General features: G+C 52.7%; 1 protein-coding gene across 4 annotated transcripts in view; it reads left to right on the top strand.

Annotated features, from left to right (window-relative positions):
* Positions 1 to 14,381, top strand: part of GLI2 (GLI family zinc finger 2) — a 257,356-nt gene that overhangs the window by 191,186 nt on the left and 51,789 nt on the right. For 3 of the 4 annotated variants that reach the window (XM_045479495.1, XM_045479498.1, XM_045479496.1), the window contains one exon: positions 2,795 to 2,900. The exons of the other annotated variant lie outside the window; for it this stretch is intronic. In XM_045479495.1, coding sequence (XP_045335451.1) covers positions 2,795 to 2,900 — 106 coding nt within the window. The remainder of the gene's footprint in view (positions 1 to 2,794; positions 2,901 to 14,381) is intronic. 4 annotated transcript variants of the gene reach the window in all.

The raw sequence follows: 14,381 nt of genomic DNA, 5'->3' as shown, positions 1-14,381 counted from the left end.
GCATGAGCATTTGTTAAACATAATATGTATTCAAGGTGGGACCAGGAGAAGCCCCGGGATCACCCTCCCACCCAGCGACTGCCTCTGGCCATTCATTGTGTCTGAGCAGAGGGAAAAGCCCTCGACCAGCTGTCCAGCTGCCTTGGATTCTCTTCCGGGTTCTGTTGTTTATTATCCTTGTGACTTTGAGCGGAAGTCACCCCTTGCCTCCCATTTCCACATCTGTGAAATGGGCATAGCAGCCTATCCTGGCTGCCTCAGGGGGCTTTTGGGTATGCAGGGAAACATTCAGAAACACACAGGAGCAAAGTACTTTTATTTTATTACCAATACTATACTCTGGTCTGCCTGGCCACATTTCAAATAAAGAAACTTACAAAAAGCAAAGGGCCCTTTCCTGAACATCCGGGGAAGCGAACACGGCTTCCGTGTTCCGGGTCCCTGGGGGTTCAGGGAAGGCCGTCTCATCTCCCAGTCTGTAAGCAGGCCGGCACTGACCCCTCCGCCCTCCCCAGGTTTGCGGGGAGTTCTGAGCAACTTGTCTGACGCTGCACAGCTAGTAAAATAGTGTGTTCATAGCGGATCAGGGACTGTGGGGCTCCAAATGTTAGTGAGAATTGTCATCGGCAGTAGTATCATTTATGGAGTGTTTCCTGTATGCACAGGCACAGGGCTAAGCACTGCCCCTGCAGGAACCTTTTATGTTCTTAGCAACCATAAAGGAGGTTACTGTTACCCATTCTCAGATGAACAAATGGTGACTCAGAGAAGGAGAGAAGCTCACTTGATATCACGCAGCTGGTGAGCCCCAGGTTTGTGCTCTGGATCTCTGACTCCCAGGGGCTCTGGCATCCTGTTACTGCCACCAGGGTCACACCCGAGGTCCAGCCTCACCTCTCAGGGGACATGGACTGGCCTAAGGGAACAGCATGGTCGCTCCAGCAATCTCCAGCCCCGGAAGTGAGGGCCCGACCCAGAGGGATGGGACCCCACGTCTGGTGTCCTGTCTGATGGCCATGTCCCCTCTGAGGCCAAGATTTGTGGAGTCTGTGTTTGGCAAATTGATTTAATCAGGGTGAGAAGATTTGCTTTCTTTGTTCCCAGTCCCCGTGAAAGGTGTCAGGATTGGGGGATGATGAGGATAAATTTGATTATGTAAAAATTGCGGTTAAAATTTCAGGAGAGAAGTTTTCTTTTAGGAATCCATGGTGTTCGTGGGGTGCCTGGCTGGCTTGGGCGGTAGAGCACACGACTCTTGATCTCACGGTTGTGAGTTGGAGCCCCAACATTGGGTGTAGAGATTACTTAAAAATTAAAAGAAAATCTTAAAGAAAAGAATTCATGGTGTTCAACCCAACATCCATCAACAAATGAATGACAACCACATGGGGTACGGCCATGCGATGGAATAGCATTCAGCCCTGAAAAAGGAAATCCTGACACCTGCTACTCCAGAGGAACCTTGAGGACATTATACTAAGTGACCTAAGCCAGACAGAAAAGGACACATGCTGTAGGATTCCTTCTACTCCTATGAGGCGTGTGAAGTAGTCAGATCCTAGAGACGGGAAGGAGAAGATGGCTGCCAGGGGCTGGCGGGGAGGAAGAATGGTGAGTTAGTCTTTAATGGGAACAGGGTCTCCGCTGGGGAAGATGGAAATGTCCTGGAAATGGATGGTGGGCGTCCAGCAATTTGAATGTATGAATGCCACTGAGCTGGACACGTAAAAATGGGTCAAAGGGTAAATATTATGTTACATACGCTTGACCACCACGAAAAGAGAACTCATAGTGCTTATAGTACAGTACCAGAATGCATTTGCACAGAAACTGTTAGCAGAGTTATGCATATATATTCATTACCGTGGGCTGGGCAGTCAGCTGGCTCGTACGCATATAAAACAAACCCGTCCCCGTTTCTTGCATAGATTCGGCGATCCAGACTCAACACTCCCACTGGCCCATGGCCTTCAGCCTAAGAACTGACTGAGAAATCTCCCCTTCTTAGCCCTTTTCCCGGTCTACCTACTTTTTAAAGAGGCTTGTTTTCCTAAAGCCTATAATTATGTTTGCCTCCAGGGTACCCAGGAATTTTTTTTTTTTTTTTAAGTAAGCAAAGAGCATCCTACAATTATCATGATGATTTGTTGAGGGCAGGCCAAGTGCAGACACAACCCTGGAAGCGATGTTCACGTGTTGGTGTTTGCATCTTGGAGGCACCCACCAGCTCACTTGGGGTCAGTAATTAATACGAAGAGCTGGGGAATTAACAGGCCCACGTAGGTGTCCACTCTTTGCCGCCAGCAGGACGGGGGAGGCGGCTCGGTGGGATTGCGCCTTCCTGAGGCTGGCCGCAGCCGGGAGCGGGGCCCCGGCTTCACAGATGGTTCTAGGTAAACATTTCCAGCCAGGGTGACTGCAGCATCCGGATGCCGTCACCCGGGGCTGCCGGAGCCACACGCAGCCGAGGCCGAGATGGGCAGCAGCCCGTCGGCTCTGTCAGCCCTGATTTGTGGCTGAGCCTTAATCTCCCCGAGTTCAAAGAGCGCTTAGCTGCTTGTCTTTGTCAAGAGCGCGGTTGGGGATCTTTTATGTGAAAGATGTAGGATTCTCGGGCTGACTTTGATTATTTATTCATCCCCCTCCGTGGGTGTGTGATAGCCAGGGCACCGCGGAGCCCCCTGTCCTGGCTACTCTTGCTCTGAAATTCATTGAGCTTTAAAGCCCTTTGAAAATTGCTGTTTGAGGGAGGGGAAAAGTTTTTGAAGGCCTGTTTCTCTCTCCCACTCCACAGTGCCACAACACCTTTTGCCACCGTTTCATGCTCCCTTACCGATTGACATGAGACACCAGGAGGGAAGGTACCATTATGAGCCCCACTCTGTCCACGGCGTGCACGGGTAAGTTCTGCCCTCCACCCTCCACCCCAGCATGTTGTCACCTGTCACCCCGGAGCCCAGCAGCCTCAGCCACCTGTCATGCCTCCGTCTGTCTTTCTGGATTTCCTGATCTTCACTGTCCTGAGCTGATGGTCACCTCTGCCACCCGGGAGGGCAATGAGCCGGGACCCTGCACACATGTGTTGGTGGGATCCCTCTGGTTCCCTGAGAAGGAAGCACCGCTTGGCTCGCACGTCACCACCTCCAAGGCTGCAGGCTGTCCCGGTGTACCTTGAGGCTCTGTGTGCACCCGCACAGTGGGAACCCCCTCCAGGCCAGAGGTCCTTCATAAGTACCGGGACCTTAGTTATATGTTGTCGTAGGATAATACTTCATAGCACCCTTTTTTACACGTCTCAGTTTAGAATATTATAGAGTCACCCTGATGATAAGGACAAGCTCCATGTTACATTTTGGGGCCTGTTCCCTCTCCCTGCTCTGAGATCCCCGGTAGAAGGGGCCTCACCCAGTGCCGTCTCGCTAAACCTAATCCTGCCCCTCTTTATTCCCACCTGAGTCTTCGAAGCCACCAAGTTTTCTTGGTCTTTGCGATTCAAAGACTCAGCCCGGTGCTGCCGCATCCATTCTGCTTTCAGAGGAGAGGCTGGAACCTTCTCCCTACCCCCACATCTCTGCTGCTCCTCACACATGTCTTGGAGGGAGCCTATTGCAAAGGGCCAACCGGCCCCGGGGCCCTCTAGACCCAGCCACCTCACCTGTCCACGCCAAGTCGCTGTTCACAGTCTTAGGACACACAGCCCTGCCATAGATCCCCGTGCCCGGAATGCGCCCTCCTGGGGCTCTGGGATCCCCCACACCGAGTGGGGGCCCTTCCCCCAGGATCATCTGTTTTCACACTTACCCCCCGCCAAAAGGCTCTGAACTTCCCTCTCATTGCCCCATTGCCAGTGGCCTATACATAACAGGTGCTTGATCAATGTTTGCTGAGTGAGAGCACTCCCCACCCACCCACCCACCCACCCACTGAAGACAAACCCTACTTCCTGCCTCTCCCAGCTCCTGTCTGAGTGAAGTCAGTGAACTCTTGCTGAGCCCGCCCCACCTTCAAAGCAAGCACTGTACCTGATCAGGAGGCCGGAGACTAAGAAGGTCCCAGCCCTCAGGCGGCTCCTGTTTCTGGGCACCCATTGTTGCCTCCCCAAGGCAGAGCCAATCTGGGACTTTGCTTTTCTTTCCTTTAACGTATCTTTTACTTTGAAATAATTTCAGACATGTGAAAACAGTTGCAAAAATAGTACAAAGATTTCCATTATCCCCTCCACTGTTCACATCTTACGTGACCAAAAAGACTGATACAGTGTCATTGACTAACTTGTAAATCTTACCCACATTTCCTCAGTTTCCCCACTAATTTCTTTTTTTTTTTTTTCCTGTTCAGGGTCCAGCCTTTGCATTTAGCAGTCAAACCTCCTTCAATCTGAGATAGTGGCTTAGTTTCTCTTGTCTTTCATGACCTTGACCCTCTCGAAGAGGACAGGCCAGTACAAAATGTGCAGATGTCCTTGATTTGGGACACTTGTGTGAAAGTTGCCTCATGATTAAGTTCAGAATAGGGGCACTTGGGTGGCTCAGTCGGTTAAGCATCCGACTCTTGGTTTCAGCTCAGGTCATGATCTCATGGTTCCGTGAGTTCGAGCTGGGCATCAGGCTTTGTGCTGACATTGCAGAGCCTGCTTGGGATTCTCTCTCTTCCTCTCTCTCTCTGCCCCTCCCGAGCTCATGCGTTGTCTCTCTCAAAAATGAATAAATAAACTTAAAAAAAAAATTCCAGAATAAGCATTTTGGGGTATAATACCTTAAAAGTGGTTTGGTGCCCCTTCCTAGTACATCATGCCATGCACATGATGGCAATACTTCTCGTCATGGGAGATGTTAATTTTTCTCGTCACTGGAGATCACTTAGTTAACGTGAGGTCTGCTGGGTTTCTCTACTTTAAAGCTGGTCCCTTTGTAAGTAATAAGTATCTTGGGCAGTGATACTTGGATAATACGTAAATATCCTGTGTCCCATCATATCTTCACCCACTAACTTTAACATCCATGGACAGTTCTCAACAGAAACTAATTACTAGTGTTTGCCAAATGGTGATTTTCTATTTCCATCATTCCTTCCACATTTATCACCTGGAATTCTCCTGTAAGAAATAGTCCCTTCTCCCCTGTGTCTTTCTTTCTTTGGCTATTTACTTACACCAAATAAATGCCTGGATAGTCGTGTTACTCTGAGGTATATTCTGTTGTGGTCACTATTTTTGTGTGGTTGCAGCGACCACAGATTTGGACTTTGGGAGTCCCCTAGAGTCGTCTCCCGGGTCTTTCCAATACTGGAAGTTTCTCATTTCATGGCAGCGCGTGTCGCCGGTTCTCACTTGACTAGGGCCTGCTGCTGGTCCAGCTGGTAGGTGATGGGGCCCTTGCAGCCCTCTGCCCACCTCCCAGCCCCTCCAGCCGCAGGGGCTGAGACTACAGCTCTGGCGGCTAGCTTATGGGGGATGCACACATTTGGAGCTAGTGAATCACCCGAAAATTGCTCAGTCGATAGCATCTGAGAACCGAAGGAGAATCAAGGAAGCTGAGTCCCTATTTGGGAGGGGATTGGAGTTGCTGACTTTCTGCTCTTGAGAAATACTGGGGCTCGTTCAGTGACACAGATCCTCACCAAGCAGACCCGCAGGGAAGTGTCCCCTGCAAGGGACCCGGTGCTGGTCAGAGACATGGGTGGTGCCGGTGGCTCCTTAGAGGCACAGCCCACGCAGGATTGCAGCACCGTGAGGTGACTATCTTGGCTCACATGTCCGCGCAAACCTGGCGACCACAGCAGAGCTATAATAAGACCCCACCATTGATGACTGCAATTTCTCATAATAATTCCGACCTACTAAACAGGCTCTGTTATAAATATTTCATGTTCTCATCTCTCTTAATCCTCTCAACAGCCCTGTAAGACAGGCATTTCATACCATCCCATTTTACAGAAGAAACTGAGGCAGCACAGAGAGGTTAAATAACTAACCATCAGGGTCACCCACTTAGGGAGTGGGAGAGTTAGAAATCTAATTACAACCTCCTGACCCCAGGCCCTCAGCTGCACGCTGCGCTCTCTCCTGGGCGCACACAGATAAGCACTGGTCTCCTGGACAGGCCCAGCTGATTCCTTCTTGAAAGCACATAGAGCCCTTTGTTAGGGCACCACCCCCTCAGTCAGTGGTTCCCCAAACCTCTGGACCCGCAGCATCAGCATCCTCTGTTAGGAATACGGATTCTCAGGCCCTAGGCCAGACTGCTGAGTCAGAGACTGGGGTAGGGCTCATGTTTGGGTTTAACATGCCCCCAAGCGATGCTTCTATGGGCCTCCCGTCACTGAATGAGGGAGCCCTGACGGGAGCTCTCAGTGCTGTCCCCCTAGGGCTGATGGAGATCTAAGAGATGGTCCCTGAGTCTTCTCCAGGCTTTGTCATTCACCGGCCTTGGGTTGGACACAAGTCATGTCCCCTCTCTGGGCCTGCTTCCTTCCCGGCCAGTGAAGGGTGCGGCATGGGCAGAACACGGTAGAAGCAGAAAGCCTTAGTGGCAGGCAGCTGGGGACGTCTGGCCAGGTCAGTGGGCCTGTGGAAATGGCCTTGTCACTCACTGGCCCAGATGACTCTTTCACCAGACTTGATACCTGAGGGGCAGTGAATTAGTCTCCTGTTGCTGCTATAACAGTTTACCCAGTGGCACAACACGATACTAACTTATTCTCAGATAGTTCTGGAGGCCAGAAGTCTAAAGTAAATCAAGGTATTGGTAGGGCTGGTTCCTTCTGGAGACTCCAGAGGAGAATCTAGCTTCTTGACTTTCATCGTTTCTGGAGGCTCCCCGTGATCCTTAGCCGGTGACCCTTGCCTCTTGTCACATTGCCTTTTCTCCCCTGCTTCTGTCCTCACATTCTCTTCCTCTTCTATAATACTCTTCTCTCTCTGCCTCTCTTATAAAGATGCCAGTGAGGGCTTTTAGCCCCCCCCCCCCCCCCCAGGTAATCCAAGATAATCTTCCTGTCTCAAGATCCTTAATTCTATAACATCTGCAAAGTCCTTTTTTCCCCTAGAAGGTCACAGTCACAGATGCCAGGGATTAGGGCCTAAATGTCTCTGGGGTTATTTGGATCCCCAAACCCCCGTGGCCAGTATGGCATCACCCAGGAGAATATAACAAAAGGCGTCAGCCGTGTGTGCAGGGCCTCCGGGAGGCCAGGCTCTGTCAGGGAGGGAGTCAGGTATGCTATATCGGTTTCACCCTCCCCACTGCCCTGTGAGATGCAGCTGGTGAGCTTCAGAGGGGGGCATCGACTTCTTGCCAGTCGGCCCTGCGAGGTGGGCATGCCGTCCCCCCTCCCCAGCTAGGGAGGGGCTCTCCTGGTTAACACCCCAGTGATGGGCAGAAGCACTGTGTTCCCAAAGCCCCGTGCCCTGCCAGGATGCGCTTTCAAGGGCTCCACATAATCCTCGGGACAGTCAGTCCCCACCCGGCCACACGGGGACACTGGCCAGTACTTCAGGGCTGGCCTGGGGCCCTGGGAAGTCCACCCTTCCCTCTCCCGCACCGGTGCCTCAGGTGGGAAACAGGACGAAGCCTACACGAAAAAAAGTGGCTCTGGCTTCTGTGATTAATGCGGTTGGAGCCTGGGGGAGCGCCCGATCCATCAAGCCCCAGCGGTAGCCCACGCCGCCTCTGCGGCGCTAAATGTGTCTAATTACACAAACGTTGCGCAGCAAATGAGGTGCGGTGTCGTCTCTTGTCTGCGGGGTGGGGGCCTCCGCCTACGGCTCCGCTCCGGGGCCGCTGCCCATTGGCTGTCCTGGGCCCCACAGTCCGGTGATTGGGCGCCTCCGGCGCATGCGCTCCGGGGAAAGTGCTCCACCGCGCGTGCGCCGGAGATCCTCCCGCTAGACTAGGGAAGTGCTCTGCCACCGACCCTGCCAGCCCACCTGGCCTTGAACCCCAGCGCTGAACTCAGCCGACCAATCCGAATGGATTAACCTGAGTTTCTCCTTCTGTAATAGGCCATAATAATAGCACTTGCCCCATCTGAGGAGTTGTTTTGAGAATGAAATGGGGTCATATAAGTAAAACAGGCATTCAGTGGATGTTAACGGTGAATATTCTCACAGTTGCTATGTCCGTTTGCTTATTGGAGGGCGGAGGGTGTCATTGCAGGCCAAGGGACCTTGTGGTGGAGGTAGGCCATGACATGACCTCCAAAGAGGATTCTGTCTGGTGGCCGTGACATAAGAAGGTGGAAAATAGGACTGAAGAAGTACCACTGGGGATGGGGAGGCATGGGGCCTTTTTTTCTCCCAGTTGAAAGACTTTGGACTTTATCCCCTTGGCAACCAGGAGCAAGAGGGAAGGGTCAGATTTATTTCCAGGGTGCCCGTAGGAGCAGCTAGGGGATGGAGAGGAGAAGTAGGGGAACCCGGCAAAGGGACCTGCCAGAGCCTGTCATCGTGTCCCAGGCAGATGAGGAGCAGGGTCCAGGCTGACTGTCCTCCACTCCCAACAGGCGGCTACAGAGGGGAGAGTGGGGTATAGGGTTCAGTGTGTGGAAACCCAGTCCGCACAGCCCAGCTGGACGGCCTCCTCCTCAATGCCTGCCCCCTACCCTGACACAGCCAACGTTCCCTGTCCCCTGGAGGTGCAAACCCACTGCAGGACTTGCACAGCTCCCTAATGCTCAAGTGGTTCTAGAAGAGTACCTGGCACTGTCGGTGGACTCTGTGGGCAGCATTTCTTTTCTTTTCTTATTTTTATGTTTATTTACTCTTGAGACAGAGAGAGGCAGAGCATGAGTGGGAGAGGGGCAAAGAGAGAGGGAGACACAGCATCTGAAGCAGGCCCCAGGCTCTGAGCTGTCAGCACAGAGCCCAAAGCAGGGCTTGAACTCACAAACTGTGAGATCATGACTTGAGCCTAAGTTGAAAGCTTAACAGACTGAGCCACCCAGGTGCCCCTTGGGGCAACATTTCTTGTCTGTATAAACCACAAGTGGTGCGGAGATAAATGGGCAGGGGGTTTGTTTCTGCTGGTCAGGTGGGGTTCTCTTGTGACCTCCCCCTGACTTCCCCTTGGGAATATGATCCTGAGTGCCTGAGAGTCCATTCTCGAGAGCAAGAAGAAAAGGCCGGCCAATCAGTGGGGGCAAACATTGCCTGTAGACTTTCCATAGCCTTGTGACTGCTGGTGGGAAACGGAGGGGGGGGGGGGGGGGGCTCTTTGGATCCCCTCCTGGCCCTTGCCCTTGGAAACAGGCTTGCTAGGCGTAGTGGGGACAGAGGCTGAGGCATGGCATGCAGGGCCCCCAGCTGGAGCTCCCCATTTGCTCCGTGTAAGCAGTCACGCAAGCAGGAGTGTGGGAATCAGTGGGCCAGGATCAACCCGTGCCCTGTCATGGAAGGGGTCAACCTTCCACTCCCCGTGTGGCTTATGGGGTCCTTCTCATCCCCGCCCAGCCATGGGGTGTCAGAGAGGACCAACTCCAGCTGCTTCCAGCCCAGGAGGGTACACAGAGACCATCTCGTCCTGCAGTTCTCAAACCTGGCTGCGAATCTGAACTCGGGTCTGTCTTAAAGATGCACATTCTTAGGCCCAAGCCTAGAAGTTCTGGTTCTTTTGGGCTAAAATGGGGACCGGGAATCTGTTTACAGACACCCACAGGCCAGCACTTGGGGACCGCCGCGAGCCACTCTGCTTATTTTATACCCAAGAAAACAGGCCCGGGGCTGTGTGTTGGCTTTCGAGAGTCCTAGAATCAGCAGGCTGTAGGCCTTTCCCTCTCAGTGATAACAGGTCCAAAGTACGAGGTGTTAAAAATCCCCCGGTTCCTTTTTATCACCCATTCACAGATGCAGTCCCCATAAGTTGACCTAAATCTGTGCACATTCTCGGCTTGCAGAAGGGGGTGAGCTTCTGGAACGAGGGCAGCTACATCTTCCCAACCATGAGAAGGACGGTCCCTTTCTCTGTCCTCGTGCCTGATTCCATACCTGACCTCTGACATCCGTGGTGATGGCTGAACCTGCAGCACCGGCCTAGGTTCTAGAGCTGACCACCACTAGTCACTGCCATCAGGGCCACTTGATCCTGAGCTGTAGTTGGTGATCAGGGTTCCAGCGGTCACGGCCCAAGGCCACCCGTATAGACAAGGAGAGAGGAGGGGGGCAGTCTTGCTAGGGACAGATGGCTCTGGGGCTTTAGCTATCAATTCATGTGAAGTCAGCATGAGGGCCCAGGTAGTTTGAGAAAAGAGGAAACGCCAGCTGGTGGGTGCGAGGGCCTGTGCCTTCCACCATCATCTGCACACTTTGTCACACGTGCAAATTATCCAGAGACCCCCTGAGAGAGCTGTTAAGGATGTCTGAACCCACCTCGTCCTGGTGCCTGCATATTAATGGGGATGTTTAAGCCCCTCTGTTGGTGTACTTCACAACGTAGTTGCTTTGCTGTTGCTGGCCGAGCTCCTGAACTTTCTATTCTGGAGGGATTTGAAGATGGCTTTTTCCAAGGTCAGTGTTCCATAAAGACTGCACCAGCTCATCGTGAGATTAATAAACATGCAACCTGCTTTGTTTGGGGCCCCTGACAGCCCTGTCCTCAGCCCGCCTCGAGGCAGTAATATTTTCTGGTTGGTTCACGGTTCACCAGGTTCACGGTTCACAGAGGACTGGCTTTGTGTTTCGCAAAGAACATTCTCTTCCCTCAGCAAATGTGCGCACTTCTTTTCAGAGATTCGTGGAAGCAAGGAAGAGACTTTGGGAGGGCATATCTGCCTGGCTTCCGGGCTGAGATGCTGGGTGGGTCCACAGTTGCCCACCAGAGGCCTCGTCCTCCTCCTCACTGGGGTCCAAGTTGTCCTTTTATCTCTAGGGAGCGCTCCTTAAAACCCGCTGTAACCGACCACTTCCTTCTCAGAGCAATGGGATGGCAGGTAGATGCAGAGCCCAGAGAACTGTGGAACTGGCCTCCCGTCATGGCTCTCTGAGGGCCGAGTGGCTAATAAGTGTGGAGCCTTGGCTCAAGGTGATGTGCGTGACCCTTAGAGACCCCTCTGGGCAGCAGGTCGCTGGGGGCAGGCTGACTGAGGTGCAGGGTCCAGCCCTCTGGATTTAACTGTCACCTGCTCCCTACAAGGAAAGCAACATTGTCACATTTGCTTGCTAAGTGGAGAAACTGAGGCACAGTGAGGTTGACCACTGTCTCTAGTGACATCCTCCTAGTAAGTAGCAAAGCTAGGACTGGAACCCGGGCAGTTTGACCCTAGAGGCCCCCTCTCTGCATGGACCTTTCTGCTAAAGACTCTCCCGGCTCTGAGAGCTTCAGATTCCCGGCTCCAGGAACGGGCTCTGCGGTGTGGGACAGACAGCTCATTTATAATGGAATCTGGCCTGTAAAAGTTTAATGAGGAGCGTGTCTGATAAGCCAGCCTGCTCTTTGATCTTTGCTGAACGCTGGCCCCTCGCAGAAGAGGAGCTGCCTGGCTCTGGGCTTTGGAGAGAGGCTGTGCGGTCAGCCCAGGGCAGGAGGGGCCCCGGGAGTGAAAGGCATCTTGATGTGCAGAAAGGAGGCGGGTCTGCACTGGGGGAGGGCATATGCAAAACAGGCATAGGGAAGGGCTTCCTGGTGGGAAAGTCCTGCAGGGTTGAGAGGTGGTCTTTCTGGTTCTCCTGTCCCACTGGGCCACCATCCTCTTGAGCATTGCACATCCTACACCCCCAGGATTTGGGCAGGATGGGGTGGGGCCAGGGTTCAAATCCTGCCTATGCCACTTATACCCTTTATGTCTTTGGTCTGGCTGTTTAACTCTGTGAGCCTTGGTGTCCCCATCTCTAAAGTGGGGATCCAGGGACCCCTGGATGGCTCAGTCTGTTAAGCCTCCGACTTCGGCTTAGGTCATGATCTCACAGCTCGTGAGAGCCCCACGTCGGGCCCTGTGCTAATAGCCTAGAGCTTGCTTCGGTTTCTGTCTCCTTCTGTCTCTGCCCCTCCCCCACTCTCACTCTGTCTCGATAAATAAATAAATAAATAAATAAATAAATAAATAAATAAAATGGGGATACAACAGCATCCCATGGGGTGGGCTTGAGGATTAGGTGAGTGGGTGTACGTAAAGCACATAGAACAGTCCCTGGTACGTCGTGAGCTCCGGACAATGATTTGCCCTTTTCACCCTCGTGCTGATACCAGAAGTAAAGCCACATTTCATCCCAGGTACTCTACTGGGTGCTGGGCAGATGTTATCATATCCAGTACCCCCAACACCTTGTAAGGTGAGTGATAGCCTCCCCATTTTGTGGAGCAGAAAAACAGATCCCAGAATGTAGGAGCTCCCCAAGATCATTCAGCTGGTATGTGAGATCTGACTCTCCATCCTGAGCCTTCCTCTATGCCATGATTGTCCTTGGAGAGGAAGTAACATCTTGTTGCAGGTCTTAGGGCTACAGTGGGTTATCCCTGCTGGCAAAGATGGGAACAGAACAATAGTCAACCCAAAGGAATTAATCAGTAGGAATAAAAAATTTTTTTAATTTTTTTTTTTTGAGAGGGAGAGCATGCGCTCACAGGGGAGAGGCAGAGAGAGAGGGAGACACAGAATCTGAAGCAGCCTCCCAAGCTCCAGGCTCTGAGCTGTCAGCACAGAGCCCGACTCCGGGCTCGAAACCACGAATTGTGAGATCACCACCTGAGCCGAAGTCAGACACTTAACTGATTGAGCCACTCGGGTGCCCCACTAGGAGTAAAATTTCAGTTTGTGGGATAGATTGGCCTTTGAGGTGGGATCCTCTCCCAGGGCACATGGTCGGGTTGCCCACTCTGGGTGGAAGCTGATGCCAGTGCCCAGAATGCATTCATTCAGCCTAGCTCATTGCTGCTGGCTTTCCTGGAGGTCACTGCTGCTGGCCTTGGTCAACCACAGTTGGGGGGACTCGTGAGCAGTGCCCTGCCCCTGAGTCCCACTGCTCTCTGAGCGTCCAGCACTGTGGCCAGCACTGCTGTGTCACTTACTCGTCCTGGTGCCCATGGAGAAGAAGAGGTACACTGGGTACTGTGGGAGCCTTTTCTCCCATTCTCTCCTGCCGGGAGCTGCATTTCTGAGATGTGAACTTGACCCGCCCTGCCCAAGCAAGTAGAGTTTAGCTGTTGCCTAACTCAGGGGGGTGGGAAGGTCTGAGCACTTATTCATCTGACGTCACCCACCCAAGGCTAGGATGTGCCAACCTTGTGCCAGGTGTTGGGGATACAGGCCCAAGGAGGCCCACTCTTGCCGCCCATATACATCTCATGGTCTTGGAGGGGAAGGAGGAGAAATGGGGCAGTTACAGAGTCGTGTACTGGAAAGGGGGTGGGGAGAGCCCAGAACACCAAGAAACCAGGAATGGAAAGCATTTACCAGAAGGAAGGCATGGGCAGCCTGTCTGTCCCCAGCTCAGCCCTAGCCCCAGCCTGCCATGGGGCTCCAGGGCCTTCTTGGGGTTGCCCCTGTACCAATGAGGGCCTCCACTCCCAGGCAGACACAGATCCCAGTATGAAAGAGGGGGCCTTTTCAATGCACACACTAATGGACTCAAAATTGGGTAAAAATCGGCAGCACACCCACCTCTAAGAAGACTTTTTATCTAAACTATTTGGAATTATCCATCTAGTTTTGACAGGCATCCAGGAAAGGAAATTCCACACACCACTTTGGCAGGCCAGGCCAGAGTTGAAGAATTCTCACTGTGGAGGAGGTTCCCTGCGTGTAAGCCACCCGCCATCAGGGACTTTTCTCGTGGCCTAAACCTAGACCCCTAGGGCAGTGTGATGAACCCCTCCTGCCTTCCACCCACGGCTCCCCTTCCAGCCCCCTGGCATTTGCCCTGTGGTATGACAGTCCCCATAAAGCCGTGACGTTCTGGAAGATTCGGCTCAGACTGTGCTCAGTCTGGCTGTTCTTACAGACAAAGGCCTCACATACGCAGAGGTTAACCCCAGCACAGGTCACCTGGAGAGGACCTAATCCAGGCCTCTTCCCGGGGGCCAGCTGTGTTCCTGCCCCACCCCCATCCCCCACACATGGCTCAAATCCAAGGCCTCTCCCGCCACCCCCTCCCCAGCTCTGTCTAAGTCATCGCTTGGCTACGAAAAGTCTCCTTGATACTTCTCTCTTGTCTTTTATCTTTTTGGTTTTTATGTTTGAAAAAGCTGATAACCTTCCTATCCTTCTGTTCCAAGGGAGCAGGGGGGAATGTGATAAAGGGTGGGCAATCGAATTAACCCCTGTTGCCTGCGTGGCTAGATCTTAACCAAGTCCATGTGTATGGCCTCCTTTGTCGGTGCAGTTTTATAACCTAATTTCCCTACCAAAACATCAGTGTTTACTTAGTAAGAAATCTGCTCTTTGTCAGCTGA

This window comes from Leopardus geoffroyi, chromosome C1, assembly GCF_018350155.1.
Source record: "Leopardus geoffroyi isolate Oge1 chromosome C1, O.geoffroyi_Oge1_pat1.0, whole genome shotgun sequence".
Lineage (NCBI taxonomy): Eukaryota > Metazoa > Chordata > Mammalia > Carnivora > Felidae > Leopardus > Leopardus geoffroyi.
This window is presented reverse-complemented; position numbering and strand designations above follow the sequence as displayed.